Source organism: Arvicola amphibius, chromosome 7 (assembly GCF_903992535.2).
Source record: "Arvicola amphibius chromosome 7, mArvAmp1.2, whole genome shotgun sequence".
Taxonomy (NCBI): domain Eukaryota; kingdom Metazoa; phylum Chordata; class Mammalia; order Rodentia; family Cricetidae; genus Arvicola; species Arvicola amphibius.
The window spans coordinates 95,319-111,876 of NC_052053.1; the positions used below are offsets into that span (position 1 = coordinate 95,319).

Consider the following 16,558-nt stretch of genomic DNA (forward strand, 5'->3'; position numbering starts at 1 on the left):
TAACTTTATTGTAGAAACTGACAATATATAGACTGATGATAAAGAAACCAAAGCTATATAGTCAATGAAGTGTAAAATTATTAGATTTTTAGGAGTGAGTTTTTCTTCATAATTTGGTCTTGAAAGACCACCCCATGTCCTCAGGTTCATTTTTCATTTTATACAAAAATTTTAAGTAGGAAGACTTTAGTCATGATTTTGAAATTCAGATACCAACATTTGCTTCCCTGTGGTTTGAGTTCTTGTCAGAGATCAACCATAAATTTTGTTATGCTTTTATCATTAACACCCAAATGTGAGTAGCTTGATTAGACATTTATATATTTTTTAAATATTGGACTAGAACTCTACTCAAAATAAGAAAAATAGATTATAAAAATCATTATAATGAATCAGAAGTTTTGCCCATGAACAATTAGTTAAATAAAAAAGGAAAGTATATACTACTTCATTTTATATTAATTGAAGTGCAAATTTAATCAGAGCCATGCTAAAGTCAGTGAGTTTATATATGGATAGTATTGTGGAAAAAGTGTTAATTTCATGAGCTTCTGTGACACTAATAAAGATCTTGAAACTGAAGACAGAGATTGGGAATAGCAATTTAATAATCAAGAAGTAGAATATATAATTATAGGAAAGAAATACCTTTATTTTAACTATGTCATACTACTTGTTAAAGTTAGTTTATCTTTTGCAGATGACACATTTTATACACTTTCCTTCTCATTCATGAATCATGCAGCTGAGTATCAATGTGACCAATTTTCTTCTCCTTGGCTTAACACAGGACCCCAGGAAGAAGAACATAGTGTTTTCCATTTTCCTGTTTTTTTATATGGGGACATTAGTGGGTAACTTGCTGATCATTGCTGCCATTAAGACAAGTCAGGCACTTGGGAGTCCCGTGTACTAATTCCTGTTCTACTTATCCTTGTTTGACACCTGCTTCTCTACAACTATAGCCCCTAGAACCATTGTGGAGTCACTCACAAAGGAGGCCTCTATCTCTTTCAGTAATTGCTTAATCCAAGTCTCTGCATTACATTTATTTGGCGCCCAGGTGGTCTTCATCCTCATCCTCATGGCTGTTGACCACTATGTGGCCATCTGTAAGCCTCTTCACTATACGACCATCATGAGCCGCAGGGTCTGTGGGACGCTGGTGGCCATAGCCTGGATGGGATCCTGTGTGCATGCTTTAGTTCAGACACTTCTGGCATTGAGTTTACCCTTCTGTGGTTCCAACGAGATTGACCACTATTTCTGTGACTTGCAGCCACTGTTGAAACTTGCCTGTTCTGACACCTATGTGATCAACCTTCTCTTTGTGGCTAACAGTGGGATCCATTGCACTGTGAGTTTTCTCATGCTCATGGTCTCATATGTCATCATCCTTTATTCCTTGAGAAACCACAGTGCTGAAGGGAGGAAAAAAGCCCTGTTCACATGTGTCTCCCACATCATTGTAGTTGTCTTGTTTTTTGTGCCTTGCATATTTATATACACATGTCCTGCATCCACCTTTCCCATGGACAAGATGATATCGGTATTTTATACAATTTGTACACCCTTTCTTAACCTTCTGATTTACACATTGAGGAATGCAGAAGTGAAAAATGCCATGAGAAGCTCTGGAGCAGAAAAGTCTCAGGTGGTATATAGGGAATCAATTGTATTTATCTTAATAAAAAAATCTTATCTTTCAGTTATATGATTAGAATAGCAATGTCCTGGGAGTGGCGGTTTGGTTCCTTCTAGAGAATGGGATAATGGATAAACCCTGAAGTGAATACCAAGATAATGTTTTGTAAAAGAAGACATAGGAAGAGGAAGTGAATATTTATCTCATTCATGTTTAATAAATGTTCATCGCTAGTAGGCCCATGTTTAGGGAAAACAACTTAGATTCAGAGCCTGTAATGTTTATCCTCTTTCAAATGACTTCCTTTATTATAGATATGTTTTCTCATGACTTTTCCATTAACTTAACCTTCATTCAAAGGAATGTATTATTTGTAGATGTTTTCTTTTTTCCCACGCTCGCCACAAGAGGGCGCACACACTCGGGACGGACAGCTGAAAGCCGCTCCGATATAGCCGGGAATCGAACTCGGGACCTCTGGACTCGCAAGCGCTGCACTTAGCCGCTAAGCCACTGCTCAGCTCTATAGATGTTTTCTTATAAGGTGCAGTCATTGTGTGTTATTTTTGAGTGTGTGTGTGTATGTGTGTTAGCATGAGTGAGCATGTTCTTTTCACATACTCATTTTTCTGAAACGTTTTTTTTGGTTCTTGGTAAATTTCACATCATGCATCTCATTCTCTCATTCCCTTCCTTGCTACTACCCTCTGCCTTTTCAACCTCCCCCCAAAAGTAAAATTTAAAATGTCAAGAAATTATCCCTCCCCACAATACAAATATATATGCTTGGTATGGAATGGAAGGTATGGTGTTGCCTCCTGAGTCACACAGTATACCCTTTAGTTAACACACCTTTACTTGTAAGTATTCACTGCAGTGAGTCATTGATCTGGGTCGAAGCCTCTGACTTTGGCTATGCTGTTGAGAGTCGGCTCTCACTGGGCCTCTTCTTGGATATCCTGTTGTTGCCTTGTGTCCTAGTGATCATGTAGCTTTGGATCTGCAGATCTGCCCCCATGTTCTAGAAGTTCCTAGTTGAGATAGTTGTTAGGGTAGGTTACCTATTAGTCCTTGTTCTAGGCCTGCATAGTAGCTGGGTTGGTCATCTTGCCAGCTTCCCTTCATTGTCAGAATCCAGATGAGCTCTCCAGCACTGCCCTGCCTAGCTAAGATCAAGGAGAAGAGATCAAGGAGCACTACCATTTCTCCTGCTCTCACAGCTCCAGTCTGGCTAACCTGTACTCACATCACCAGAGCCAGCTCTACTGTTTTGCCCAGATGAGGTACAGGGCATACTCTCCGATTACTGTACTTCGTGAGGAGCAGACACAGCTCTTCTGTTCTCATGCCTCTGAGGTTGACTCTCCTGCCTGTCATAGATGCCAAGCGATGAGGGGTGTTGTGGAATTTTCCTTTATATTGTGTAAAGATGTGTCACTGATTGCTTTAATGAAGACCTGTATGGTCAACAGATAGACAGAAAGAGGTTAGGCGTGACTTCTTCGGACAGAAGAATAGTGAAGAGACTAGCCAGATGCAGAGGAAATAGGATGTGGAGGACAAGATAGGTAAAAACTATGAGCTTTGTGACTGGATATATATTAACAGAAATGGGTTAAGTCCTAAGAACTAGTTAGAAACAAGCTGAAGCTATGGTCGAGGTTCAATTATAAGTCTCTGTGCCATGATTTGGGGGCTGGTGGTACGATAAAGCCTGCAGCAGAGGGAGGAGCCTATTCCCGTTACCCTCATCATCCTGTGGCGTACCAGGGAGGGTGGGGGCAGCTCTACTCCATTCATACCTAAATGCACATCTCACCTGGGTCATTTCTAGTATTCTGCCCAGGTGAAGTGCCATGCTTGCTCTTGTATGTGTTTCAGTTGGTGAGGTGCAGGGCAAGTTTTCCTTTTCCTGTAGCCCTGCGTCCAGCTGTCTCATCTGCCACAGGAGTCATGGAATGAGGGGTGGAAGGGCATTTTTTTCCTTCATGCATGCTACCACATGCAGGATGACAGGAGAAGGGATTGTTTCAGTTCTCCCTATTTTCTAATCCCAGGATGCTCACCTGTGCCCCACCAACAAGGACAGCTCTATCTTGCCTAGCCCATAAAAATACCCAACCCTTTTACAATAAAGAGCTTGTGCTTTGTAATCTCTCAGAGTCTGTGTTATTGTCTTCTAACTCCCTGCCCCTGGCCCCCTGCCCTCCCCCCGCAAACGGGAATTGCACAACAGGCAGCACCAACAAGCCTTCCAAAACTACAAGGGGGTGAGATCATCCCTCCATCGCTCCCTCCACCATATGACAGACAAAAGATGAGGTCAGATCTCCCAAGTGTATCCGTGGTGCTGGATTACCTGTGCCTTTGTCAATGGGGTCAGCTCTACTATGCTGCCCAGGCTAGGTGCAAGGGATCACTATTCTGAGTGCTACAACCAATAAGGGGAAGGATCAACTCTCCCACTTTCAAGTTCCTGGGACCAGCTTTTCTACCCTGCTGTAGGTGTTAAGGGATGAAGTGAAAAGAACAAGGAGGGTATCTCTTCTTCCCACACATCACAGCATGACAGACAAAGGGGCTAGCTAGCTCCTCCACTCTTGCATATTCAGGGACAGATTATGCGGATTCCCACCTGCAGGAACAATTCTCCTGTGATGCCCTGGGGGAGGTGCAGGGTTCTGCTCTCCAAAGTGTTGTAGTTAGAGGTAGGGCCAATTCTACACAGCCCTATCCTCACTGCATTCAGTGGTTTCAGGAGCCATGAACATCAGTGTAGGTCCAGGCAGAACCAAGGAACAAGACATAGCCCCAATGGCAGCTCAGGATTGTATGAGGCCCTGGCCCTGGGTGGCAGCGTATGTTACTCAGGTTGGGATGGGCACAACAGCACCATAGTCCTCAGGCTTCAAGGAAACCACAGGTGGAGGCCAGGATCCTGGAAAAGTGTGGTCCTTTGTGGCAACATGGACCACAAATAACAACAATGACTCAGGCTGTTGTAGAACCATGAACACAGATACGGTCCTTGGCAACAGCCCAAACTGGATGTCATCGTGGTCTTACTTGGCCTTGCCGGATTGCTCAGATCAGCATGATCAAAGAAACAGCATCATCCCCAAACACCAGTATGTCCCTAGGTCCACTCAATGTTAGATGGTAATAGGAGCCATAGACATCAGCACAGGCCCTTGCTGTGGTAGGGCCACAGATACATATATGGGCTACTTCTACAGTTTGGGACTGGATGAAGCCATGACCCTGCGTTACATTATAGTTCTGTATGGCTCTGTGTGGCATCTAGACCCTGTAAGCTCAGCATGGTCTCAGGATTCAGCCTGGACTGCAGTCCTCAGTATGAACCTTAGTGGCAATAGACCCCCACATCTGCATTAGGGTCACGAACCAAGTAATGACCTTTGCAAGAAGCCCAAATCAAGACATCTGACCCTGAGTCGCAAGTTGGGCCTGTACCTCAGTTCATTTTTCTCTCCCCTCCCCCTCTTCAGATCTGGCTCTCTCCTCAGAGCGTGCAGTATTCTGCCCGCCCCACTCCCATTTTGCCACTCTGCACTTACTCACCATAAAGGTGCCCAGACTGCCTGGTGTGATAGGTGCTGGGCAGGCTCCTGGGTGGAATTCTTTCTGTCCCAACTCTAGAGACCGTGGGAAGAGCTGTGCTTATCTTCCAGAATCTGCCAAGTGGCTCTAAGGTGAAATTCTGTCTGCCCTGAGTCTTATTCTTGTTTTTTAAAAAAGATTTATTTATTTATTAAGTATGCAGTAGTCTGCCTGCCTATGTCCCTGAAGGCCAGAAGAGGGCAGTATATTTCATTATAGATGGTTGTGAGCCACCATGTGGATCCTGGGAATTGAACTCAGGACCTTTGGAAGTGCAGCCAGTGCTCTTAACCTCTGAGCCATCCCTCCAGCCCCCTGACACTTACTCTTAATAATTAAACCAGCAAACGTCTTTAATCTTAATTGATATTGTGATTGTTACTATGATTAGATTATATACATTAATATATACAGTTGTCTGTGTTTCTCTCTATATATATGTACATAGAGATGTATATATACATATACATTCACGCATACATATGTGCAGCTTAGAGTTCATACTCTCGGTGTCACACATCACCTTGGCAGAGGCTCTACAGAATGCATCCTAATGTAGTTGTAAGTTTTCTCTGTCGTGCTTGATTCTGACAGACAGATTTCTTTTCTGCCCATCAGTCCCGCAACTGCTTATTAATAATCACTGAGAGGTTAATATTAAATATAATGGTTTGGCCAATGGCAGGCATTATTGATTAGCTCTCATGCTCTGGCATCTTTTTCCTTTGGCATCTACATGGTGTCTCTCTTATTGGGCAGCTGACTTACATTCCTCTTGACACAGCCCTAGTTTGTCTGTATATCTGTTTGGATTTCCTGCTTAGTTATACTCTGTTTTGCCATAGGCCAAAGAGCTTTAATCATTAACCAATGGGAACAACATATATTCACATATATTCACAACATACAGAAGAACATACAGAAGAACATCCCACCTTCCCCCCCATTTCCTGTCAAATTAAAAAGGAAGGTGAAAATTCAAGCTCATGCTCCAGACACCAAAGATAGAGTTCCTTCTACTGCTATGCCTTCCCTGCCATGTTGAACTGAATGGTCTCTGAAACCATGAGCCAAAATTACCTTTTGCTTCTTAAAGATTCTTCTGTCAATATCCTGTCACATTAACAACAAAAATTATTAATATACATGTTCCTAATCCAGATATAATTTTTTATGTAGAGGATAAATTAATTGTGTAAGAAATTATGGTAGGAGACTGAAATAAAAACAGATCAATCTAATCACATTGTTTACTATTTTTATCCTTAACACAGGAATAATTTTATCACAGATATGAATTCTTTTAGAGTTCCCAGTATTACTAGGGTAGAGTAGCTGGGGCAGATATAAAAGTATTTGAAATATAGTGCAACCATGTGGATAGTGGTTGTAACTTTGGTTTCTATATATCAGCAAGTTGTCCATAATTTATATTGCCCTTATATACTCATGAAGACCATATACAGAAAGAGTCTACAAAGGCTTTATGTCATTCATCATCATGACTACCAGGATTCAGATCTCAGAGTTTTCAGTAAGAAGACATGAAGTATGCTGTGCATGTAGCCATTGTAAGAGACACTGACTTTGCTGATAACTTTAATCATCATCTTGTTCACTCTAAGGATGTACATCAGAGGTCTTCCTCAAATCCCTGCTTACCTGTAATTCACACATCACTTCCATTTATGTTCTTCTAAACTATCATTTTCATTTATGTGCTTATGTTTATTTCTGCCTGTGATGACAAAGCACTTGCTTTTTCTTATATCATGACTGTCTCTGCTAGAGACAATTTTGGGAATAGAGGCATTATGAATGTCATGTAACATGGGTGTTGCCAAAACAAAATGTAGTTCTTTGCTGTATCTTGGTCTATCTATTGAATCAATATCTACCTTTCATGTACTAGTACAGAAAATAGGTAAGCTTCAAGTTGGAATGTTTAAGAGAGTAGCTGGCTAGCTTGTGCCTTTGTATTACTTTATTGTTTGAAGCTCTGCATAAAAAAGTGTACTAGAGGATCTTGAAGCACTGACACATTTGTATGTCTTCTCCTTTATATTCCTGTCCACAATCATCATGATGATGCTCTTACCAGAGCAAATTGTACAAAATATATAGCTTGACCTTGAACTTATTTATTGACAGAGTTATTGTCCATGAACAGAAATAGGTCCTAACTACTTTCATTTGAGAATTGCACTGAACTTTTTAAAAATGAAAAAATATATGTGCTGCATATGATAATCCTGTCAAAGAAACTGTATTTCTGAAAATGCAATTCTATGTAAATGCCACTCACTTATTAACATGGGAAAACACTGCAGATAATTATCAGTTCTCTAATTATGGTATATTACTTCAATTTAACACTTCAAATCAGGTGATGAATATCTCCATTCTTTAAGTTCATAAATAAGACTCTACAGCCCCATTTAAAAAGTCATCATGAGGCCACAAGTATATACTTGTTTTGCTTTTATTTTTTTTTATAAATATGGAGCATAGGAAGTCTTCAAAGTAGTGTAAAACTCAAAACTTAGGAAAGTGTAAAAGTAAAGAAATTGAAAATTCTTTATGTACAATTTGCTTTTCTTTACTGAAAGTGGAGCATAGAAATCAATATTTTTCTTCACAGTTTTAGTTGTGTCAATATCTTCTTTACATAAACCTGCCCTATACTTACAGAGCAAATAAGACCCTGTGGAACAATAATTACATGCGCACACATATGTACACACACAATGACTGTGGAGATGGATAGCCTAATGTATTTGCTTTTAATTATTTTTATACTGTATGCATATTGAACAACATATACATATCAAATAAAAATAATTTTATCAATACTACAACAAAACTGGACAAAAATTGAAACAGTTGGAACTTTTTCTGGAGTATAAGTTAATATAATCTTAGGGTGCTAATAAGCATTTCTTTTATTTCTCCTTAGACTTACAGTGTCTGGGTTCGGTTCATTGCACCTCAAAACTGATGAGCTACTTCCCAGAGAGTGAGTAGGAGTTCCTCAGACATTCAAACATGATATTTCTGATGCTCAGCATCTGTACCACAATCTACTCTAAAAAAATATGGCTTGAAATCTCTTCAACTATCTTCCATCTCTTTTACAAAGGATTTTATATTTGAAGGTCAAGAACCTATTTTTAAAAAGGATCCATGAGAGGGCAAAGATTTTAGTGAGAGTTTTTTTCCATATCTAAAAGACAGAGATTGGCTCTGTTTAAAAAAGAGTTGGATATTTAGAAATATGACAAGAAGAATGATAAAAATATGGAAAGGGGGCAGGAAGATATAATCAAGTGTCAAATTTTATTTCATTGGGAGAAAAATCTTTTGCTGGGATGATCTGACTCAGGAAAGTGAAGGTGAGCAGATGTGACAAGGTCTCATTCTGGTACACTGCCCATGAATTTGCTATGTAGCTGCGGTTGACTCTGAAATCCTGATCCTCACCCTGACAACCCCACTTGTGCCACACACGCACACCTCTTTAGTGCTAAGGTTTTAGGCATCTCCAGTAAACATACTGCTTTAAAAAAACATTCAACCACAAGAATGCAACGTTCTTATTATTAGGCAATACTGGCTTCCCAAGGAGTAACATCTATATTCAATTTTCTAGGTAATTGGAACCTATGCATAAGGGGAAATAGTAGTTGGATAATTAGATTTTAAGAAATACAATGAAGCAATGGTAAAGACACATTTGTACTCAACATTTGCCTTAGTGAAATAAATCTAAGTTTGTGGATCCCAGTGAGAGGAAATGATATTCTTAGAAATCTATGCATGAAATGAGAAAGGGTAGAGTGGAATGGTATAACTGAATTGAGAATCATAAGATCAGTCTATCCAGTATTCTAATAGTTGAAATAAAAGAAAAGGACTAATAATGGATGAAAATACTATTTACCAAAACCAATGATTAAAACTAAACTTTTGTTTTACCATATATTTTCACATTCTTTGCTGTTGTATCACAGTTTTAATGCTATGGAGTTTAGTTTTTGATTTCTGAAATCTGTTAAGAAGACATTAACTTGGATGTGGTTCTTCACATGTATAGGATCATTTATGCAATATACATACAATGAGAGTGTAATAGGTAAATATAGCTTTTCCCCCTCATTTGTCAAGACAGGTTTTTTCTTTACAGCCCTGGTTGTTCTGAAACTTGCTCTGTGGAATAAGCAAGCCTTGAACTAACAGAGATTCTCCTGACTATTAAGTGCTGGAATTAAAAGCATGTGCTACCACCACAGTTTGAATACCTAGAAACTTAAATGCCACATTCTTTTTTTTTTTTTTTTTTTTTTTTTTGGTTTTTTGAGACAGGGTTTCTCTGCAGCTTTAGAGCCTGTCCTGTAGCTAGCTCTTGTAGACCAGGCTGGTCTTGAACTCACAGAGATCCACCTGCCTCTGCCTCCCGAGTGCTGGGATTAAAGGCGTGCGCCACCACCGCCCGGCTAATGCCACATTCTTTTTTTTTTTTTTTCATGGTTTATTTTTTTTATATTTAAAAATTTCCGTCTCCTTCCCTCCTCCTTCCCCCCTCCCTCCCCTCCTCCTCCCCCTTCCCTCCCCTCCTTCTCCCCCTTCCCTCCCCTCCCCTCCACCCATACCTCCCCTACCTCTCTCTCAAGGCCAAGGAGCCATCAGGGTTCCCCACTCTATGCTAAGACCAAGGTCCTCCCAACTCCCCCCAGGTCCAGGAAGGTGATCGACCAAGCTGAGAAGGCTCCCACAGAGCCCGTCCATGAAGAACAATCAGAGCCCAGAGCCATTGTCCTTTGCTTCTCAGTCAGCCCCCGCTGTTGGCCACACTCAGAGAGACGGGTTTGGTCGCAAACCTAAAAACAGTCTTAAGTATTTCATTGGATTCTCCCTTTAACAAAATAACTAGGAAGAGCAGATAGCAATGATTTTATGTGATCATTCTTTTGCTCTAGTAGTACAATCTTTTTCATTCATATTTCCAAAAATTATCTGCACATAAAATATTATAGTATGATCATGATTATTGTACCTTACGCCTGTGCAGCACAGTGCCCCAACATTTTTCTCCTGAATCCAGTGAGGTTGCTGTTGTTTTCTCACTAAACAATGACATTATTCAAAGCTGAAGAAATTGAAGTATGCCAACTTAATGATAACTTTCTGCTATTTTCCAGTCCTCTCCCAGGTGACTTTTCTAGCCCAGAGCTTCCTCATTGCATTCTTTACTTCTGCATTTCTCAAAGTGTAAATCAGAGGGTTCAGCATGGGAGTGATAATGGTGTAAAACACAGCCACCATCTTATCCTCTGAGAAGGTAGTATCAGGCCTCATATACATGAAAGTACAGGGACCGAAAAAGATGATGACCACAGCAATGTGGGAACCACAGGTGGAGAGGGCTTTGCGCCTGCCTTCTGCTGACTGCTTTCTCAGAGACACCAGAATAATGGTATATGAGATTAGTAAAATAACAAAACTTCCCAGTGCGATGGTACCACTGTTGGCTGTCACAACCACACCTACAACGTAGGTGTCTGTGCAGGCAAGTTTCAGTACAGGGTGGACATCACAGAAGTAGTGATCAATCTCATTGGGTCCACAAAAGGGGAGCTGTACCATCAGAGCCACTTGGATAATGGAGTGTAAGAACCCACCCACCCATGTTCCCAGCAGCATCTTATTGCATCTCTCTCGGTCCATAATAGTCATGTAGTGGAGGGGTTTACAGATGGCCACATATCGATCATAGGCCATAACAGTAAGGATGAAGATCTCAGTGCAACCAAAGAAGTGAACCCCAAAGAGTTGTAACATGCACCCCACATAGGAGATAGTTTTTTTCTTCATCAGCAGGTCAACAATCATCTTGGGCGCTGTGACTGAGGAGTAGCAAATGTCCACAAAAGATAGAAAGCTGAGGAAAAAATACATGGGGGACTTGAAAAGATTGCCACTGAATACTGTGACCATAATGAGGAGGTTTCCCAGCACTATGACCATGTAAAAGAAGGAAAACGCCACAAAGCACACTTCTTCAATCTCTGGACTCTGAGAAAGGCCCCAGAAAATGAATTCACTGACATTGTTTACTCCTTCTGTGGAATAAGTTCTTGAGGGCATAATCCCAAAAAGACTTTAAATTACCTGAAAGACAAATAAAAAAGATCATCAACACTCATACTTATTTTATAACAAATGAAAAATTATGATGGCTAGAGGTGGAAGGGGAGCACTTAGGACTTCCATACCCTGAAATCAGTTTAAATGCATTTGTTCAGATCAACTTACCTCAGTGATATGTCCCAGTGTTCTTTTTAATTAAGATGAGAAGGCCTAAGACATAAGGCTGATTCTCGCAGTCTCACATAATACCTGAAGAATTTGCTTCTCTACATTTCAAAGATTATATGTCAGCTTCTACATGTACTTGGATCTTATTTTGTATGAGTTATCTATTAAATTTCAAACACAATACTGTCTGAAATATCAGCAAATGCTTGCAGCATTGTTTATACAGAATTAAGAATGTTTGCTCAGATTTACCCTGCTTCATACCATCCTACCTGGGTATCATATTTACTCAGAAATCACAAGTAACAAGCCACAATGACTTCTGCAGGCTTTTCTTCCCCTAAAAATTGGATCATGTTGAAGTGACACTATGATCTCTCATCTGTCCTCATGAATTGAACATCAATATGTGTTATTGTAGAAAGAAACTTAATTTAGGCACATTTGAGATAATCATTTAACTTCATGAGACTTCCCTCACATCATTTGTCATATAAAGTTTTGTCATTATTGTTTGTTATAAAATGTCACTTCCACAATGAAATTAAATCAGTCCATGAGCATAAAATAGAAACAAAATACTGAAGAAGAGGCAACGATAAGAGTATATGCATCAATATGATAAACCTTGATGATAATAAAAGAATCTTATGTAGATGAAGCCAGGTCTGGTGTTTAATCAAGAAGGAAGCAATGTCCCAGGTAATTTCTTCAGCTATAGCTAGGCACATTCCAGGATTTCTCTGCAGTTTCCTTGATGTGATATTTAAATACATACATGAAACAAAGAGAAAAATAAAAGTAAAAACAGAAGATGAAGTGCTCTGCATTTATCATCAGCTTTTAATCCTATATCCCCCTATTTCCTGTTTCATGTTGCATAACACCATGTCAGTCCACATGGACAACTTTGAATTCAATATTTCTGGAAGAGGTTATCAATCAATTCAACTGAAATGAGTATAAGGAGAAGACAAATTTTAATTTTATTAGTGATATCCTTAGTAGTAAAATCGCAGACATTCTAATGGGAGTCGTTCATAAGGAAAAGCCCATGTGGATAAGTTTGGATTAATAGAGGTTTCAGGATCCTTTCCCAAATCAACACATGGATGTGAATGCCTGTGGTGATAAGCTGTCATTTGGGAATGTATCTTTCAAGATCCAGTGTACTTAATTCTTTTCGTCACAGAATTATGTAATTTCAGTTGTCTGTTGCAGAAGGAGCAGGCCAACCATGAGCTTATGAAAGCCATATATGCTATGTATCTTCAGGTTTTTGTCCTAGATTTGTAGAAAAGTCAGTATACATCTGTCTCCTTTTGTGTACGACAAATAAATGAGGAAAACATACAAGAGAGCAAATGGTAGTCTCAGCACATTTGGAATCAAACTCAATCGATGGTTTTATAAACTATTATTCTTTTGGCATCTTACACATTTTAAAAGTAAAAAAAATTCAATACAAATAATTTCTTATTCTAGGAGTTGGAGCAAATGATTCTGTACTTCTTGTTTTGTTTATCTAGAAGAGGTAAATACTTAGAAACAAACTTGATCCTGTTCCTGTCCTTTCTAAAGCACACAGGACTCGGGGAAGCACTCTTTCTCTAAAACAATGTTCATCTAAAATCCCCTTTCTAATATTTTTCAGCACTTGAGACTTGATGTTTTTTCCAGTGACTAGCATTTCCTTATTTCTTTTATGACTCCCCATTTCTAAAGCAGCACACATACAGATATGTCATTATTTTATCATTGTCTTTATAATCTTATACTTCATTTTCCTAAAAAAAACCGGGCTTTTGAATTTTATCATAAATGCAAAAAAGTTGATACCTCACTCCATTCCACAAACATTGTTTTCTTAGATTGAAAAAAAGGACTAACCTTGTTGATAGTTTCCACATTATATTTTTATTTTTTCCTTAGACAGCACAGAAATACTATGTAATTATAAGTAATTAATACCAGAGAATCCTTGGTCTCCTAAACACAGGGTGACAGAACTCAATATTCATTGTTCCAGGTCTTCACTTTTACTGAAATCTACCTGGTCGTTGTGCCTTTGATAATAAATGTTCTTTCTTCGACTTCTTATGCAGTCTGGTTAAGGAGTGCAAAGAAAACACTAATGACCTTTGGGAGAATGTATTCCCAGACTCTTCCCCCATGGTCAAAATAAAATTGCACATCAAAAATGAACTTTAAATTCTATTGTTTGTTTAATTTAAAATTAAATAGATATTTTATATTTAAAGGCTAATCAATTCTCAAATAATAGACATAATCCAGAAAAATTAGCAAACAAGTAATATTTTATTTTTATTACTTGAATTAATGTACATTGTTACATATACTAAAATATGTTTATTATATTATCCAATTTATATCATTGTTTTGGTTGGAATTTCCTTACTTTTAACAAAGTAATAAAGACAGATATAAAGAAAATTATGTAGAGAAATAGTCACTCTTAAAGTACTTGGCCAAGCATGGTAGTAAATCATGGTAGTTTAATCATAGCACTTGGGAGGCAGAGGTATAGGGTTCTCTGAGTTAAAGGCAAACTTGGTCTATATAGGGTGTTCCGGGACAGCTATAACTACATAGTGAGACCCTGACTCTGATTACAAAAGCAAACAAATGAAAGAAAGAAGGAAGACTGGAGGTGGAATATAGATTTGTAGTTGCGCTGAACTGTAGCAAACCAATTCCCTGGAAAACTTATGGGTATATATAACCATAGACAGTTGAGTATCCAACAGTAGTACCAAAACTCTATTAAAAAGCAATTGACAAGTCGGGTGGTGGTGGCGCACGCCTTTAGTCCTAGCACTTGGGAGGCAGAGGCTGATGGATCTCTGTGAGTTCTAGGCTAGCCTGGTTTACAAGAGCTAGTTCCAGGATAGACTCCAATGCTGCAGAGAAACCCTGTCTCAAAAAAAAAAGTATTGACAAAAAATGTGGGAGCAGGGAAGTAGATATCTTAATTAAGGGAGCCATTTTAGTTTTGGCAAGAGACTTGACTCTAGAGGGGTTCCCAGGTGTCCAAGGAGATGTCCCCAGCCTGTCCTATAGCCACACTGATGAATATCATGCATATTACCATAGAACCTTCATCTGGCGATGGATGGAGATCCATCGTGAGACAGAGACCCACATTGGAGCACTGGACTGAGCTCCCCAGGTCCTGATGAGGAGCAGAAGGAGGGAGAACATGAGCAAAGTAGTCAGGACCGTGAGGGGGGCGTCCATCCACTGAGACGGTGGGGCTTATCTAATGGGAGCTCACCAAGGCCAGTTGGAATGGGACTGATGGAGCATGTGATCAAACCGGACTCTCTGAATGTGGATGATAGTGGAGGCTGACTGAGAAGCCAAGAACAATGGCACTGGCTTTTGATTCTACTGCATGGACGGGCTTTGTGGGAGCCTTGTCTGTTTGGATGCTCACCTTCCTGGACCTTGGGGGAGCAGGGAGGACCTTGGACTTCTCATAGGGCAGGAAAACCTGACTGCTCTTTGGCCTGGACAGGGAGGGGGAGAGGGAGTGGGGGGAGGAAAGGGAAGTGGGAGGAGGTGGAAATTTTTAATAAAAAAGTTTTAAAAAAGATAATCCAGACACAGAAAGGTAAACATGGTGTTTATTCACTCATAAGTGGGTATTGTATGTAAAGCAAATATTAACCAGGCTACAATCTACAACTTTAGAGAAGCTAGGTAAAAAGGGGTGGCCTAAGAGGGAAAAATAAGTCTTAAAATAAAAAGGTGATGTGCTAAAAAAAGAAAGAAAATTAAAAAAGAAATATAAAATAAAATATCCTATCTTTCATCAGAGTTTTGGAAACCCACAATGGCTCCTTAATTTTCTCTTTGGTTCATATGACAAATGTCCATACCATATGTACTAAGTAGGAAAGAGACTTTGTTTCTGGAATAAAAATGACAATTTTACGTACCTATTTTAACCTTGTAGCATAATGTTTTGGAATTTTGCCATGCAATTACATTGTTGGTGACTTGTTCTGATTTAGTACCAAGAGGTATCCTACTCTACAGTCATTCCCTTGAGGGTATTTTTTATTTGTATTACCAGCTTATGGCTATGATGAACAATAATTCTGTGACAATTTTTGTGCAATTCATGTACACACACTTTTAGTTATCTTGTATATGAAGCTAGAATTGTAATCTTAAATAAGAATGGAATTATTATGCTATTTTCATGAATGTGGTTAGATCTTATTATAATTATAATAAGCAAAATGAATCAGACATAGAAAGAACAATGTTACATTTTTTTATTTTCTCTCTAATGTAACCTATTTATCCATATAACTATGTATTAATCTATTTATATATTATTTATTTATTTATTTAATCTATCAATGAATTACTTGAACTAGAAGAGGAATTATGAAAGGGAAAACTATAGAAGTAGCTAAGTAGAGTTATAGAAGTAAGGATATAAAAATATCACACATTGTCATCATATACTGACTATAAATTTATCTGTGCATAGACACAAACATACATTTGTATAACTGTGTATATGTGAAATACACAAAAAGTGGAGAGACAACAGAGGGACTGGAGAAATGATAATGAGGAATTAATATTGCAGAGGCAAAATAAAATCTACAATTGAATACATACATAGATGTGTACATTTGTGAATGTGATGATGAAAATCATTATTTAATTTTATTTATATTTTTATTTACTTATTTGAGTGTTGGTGTAGGGTAAAGTCAGGCCATAACAGGAGATGGAAGGTCAGTTTCCAACTTGAAGGAGCAGATTCTCTCTGATTACTTGGGTTCTGGACATACAGTTCTTCAGTCTTGAGAGCACATGCCATCACACTATCCCTGAGGCCCAACATTTTATACACTAGCTAAAATTCTTTCTTATATTAATTAATTAACTTTACATCCTGCCACATTTCTCATTCCTCCACTCATCCCAGGTATT

The 16,558-nt window shown here is 38.8% G+C and overlaps 1 protein-coding gene and 1 pseudogene across 1 annotated transcript; one reads left to right on the forward strand and one right to left on the reverse strand.

Annotated features, from left to right (window-relative positions):
• The first annotated feature begins 739 nt into the window (after positions 1-739).
• On the forward strand, positions 740-1,665 carry LOC119818941 (annotated as a pseudogene).
• An 8,788-nt stretch (positions 1,666-10,453) lies between these two features.
• Positions 10,454-11,410, reverse strand: LOC119818940 (olfactory receptor 4S2). Its single transcript, XM_038336813.1, has one exon. The coding sequence runs from the start codon at positions 11,408-11,410 to the stop codon at positions 10,454-10,456; it is 957 nt and encodes a 318-aa protein (XP_038192741.1).
• Between the last annotated feature and the right edge of the window lie 5,148 nt (positions 11,411-16,558).